Source organism: Rhinoraja longicauda, unplaced genomic scaffold (assembly GCF_053455715.1).
Source record: "Rhinoraja longicauda isolate Sanriku21f unplaced genomic scaffold, sRhiLon1.1 Scf003731, whole genome shotgun sequence".
Taxonomy (NCBI): Eukaryota; Metazoa; Chordata; class Chondrichthyes; order Rajiformes; family Arhynchobatidae; genus Rhinoraja; species Rhinoraja longicauda.
The window spans coordinates 1-1,123 of NW_027604943.1; the positions used below are offsets into that span (position 1 = coordinate 1).

At 54.1% G+C, this 1,123-nt stretch overlaps 1 protein-coding gene across 1 annotated transcript; it reads right to left on the minus strand.

The window, feature by feature from the left end:
• Positions 1 to 370: 370 nt before the first annotated feature.
• On the minus strand, positions 371 to 974 carry LOC144591909 (transcription factor SOX-9-like). Its single transcript, XM_078395913.1, is given in 5 exon segments — positions 371 to 397; positions 399 to 529; positions 532 to 586; positions 588 to 740; positions 742 to 974. Coding segments are annotated over 5 exon segments (429 nt in total). The 5' UTR covers positions 805 to 974.
• Between the last annotated feature and the right edge of the window lie 149 nt (positions 975 to 1,123).

Genomic DNA, 1,123 nt, shown 5'->3' on the forward strand with positions numbered 1-1,123 from the left:
AAAACACTGTCATACCCCAATTTATTCACAAAATTCTGGAGTAACTCAGCAGGTCAGGCAGCATCTCAGGAGAGAAGGAATGGGCGACGTTTCGGGGTCGAGACCCTTCTATTATTCACAAAATGCTGGAGTAACTCAGCAGGTCAGGGCAGCAACTCAGGTCGAGAACTCTATAAGTTTTGTAGACCCTACAAGGGTCTCGACCCGAAACGTCGCCCATTCCTTCTCTCCTGAGATGCTGCCTGACCTGCTGAGTTACTCCAACATTTTGTGCATTCGTACCAACATCTGCAGTTATTTTCTACACTGCCAAACCCAAAACTTCATTCGGACTGTTGCACGAACAGCAATGGCACGAAGGTCGCTCAACTCACCTCCAGAGTTTGCCGAGAGTCTTTGCTCAGCTCCGCGTTGTGTAGGTGTGGGTACTGGTCTGCTAGTTTCCTCCTCGCCGCCTGTGCCCAGACCATGAAGGCGTTCATGGGCCGCTTGACGTGAGGCTTGTTCTTGGACGAGCCGTTGACCCGGAGGGCATTGGCACCAGGGTCCAGTCGTATCCCTTGAGGACCTGGGTGACCGCTTCACGGGATACACGCCGGGAACTTGTCGTCGTCCTCCTTCTTGGGGTCCAAGATCTGGTCGTCCTGCCCGTTGTGGATGGGCTTGGTGTCCTCGGCGTCGGAGCCGGTGGCCGATCCGCACGGCGAGCCGGCAGAGTCGTCGGACACTGTGGGGCTGGGCAACGTCGGAGAGCGCCTTCTCGTGTTCCTCTGTCATTTTCAGGAAGGGGTTGAGGAGATTCATGCAACAAAATTTAAAAAAAAGACAAAGTGGAGGCGCTACTGCACTCTGCAAACCCGTGGGTGTGGGTGGCAGGGGGAGGGGGCTCACAAGGATAAAACTCTCCTCTCCTTGCCTCTGTGAGAGGGAGGGGGTGTGTATATGTGGACGAGACTCTGCAATCCTCTCGGAGCAGTAACTGGCTCTGTTGCTGAAAACTCGGGCCAGTCTTCTGAGTGTATAAATAAAGAAGTACAAAACTCGCCTTCGCCAATCGGCGGCAAACCGCCTCGACCTTCCGAGAGAGCAATTGGTGCAAAGTTTAAGTGACAGATGCAGGCGG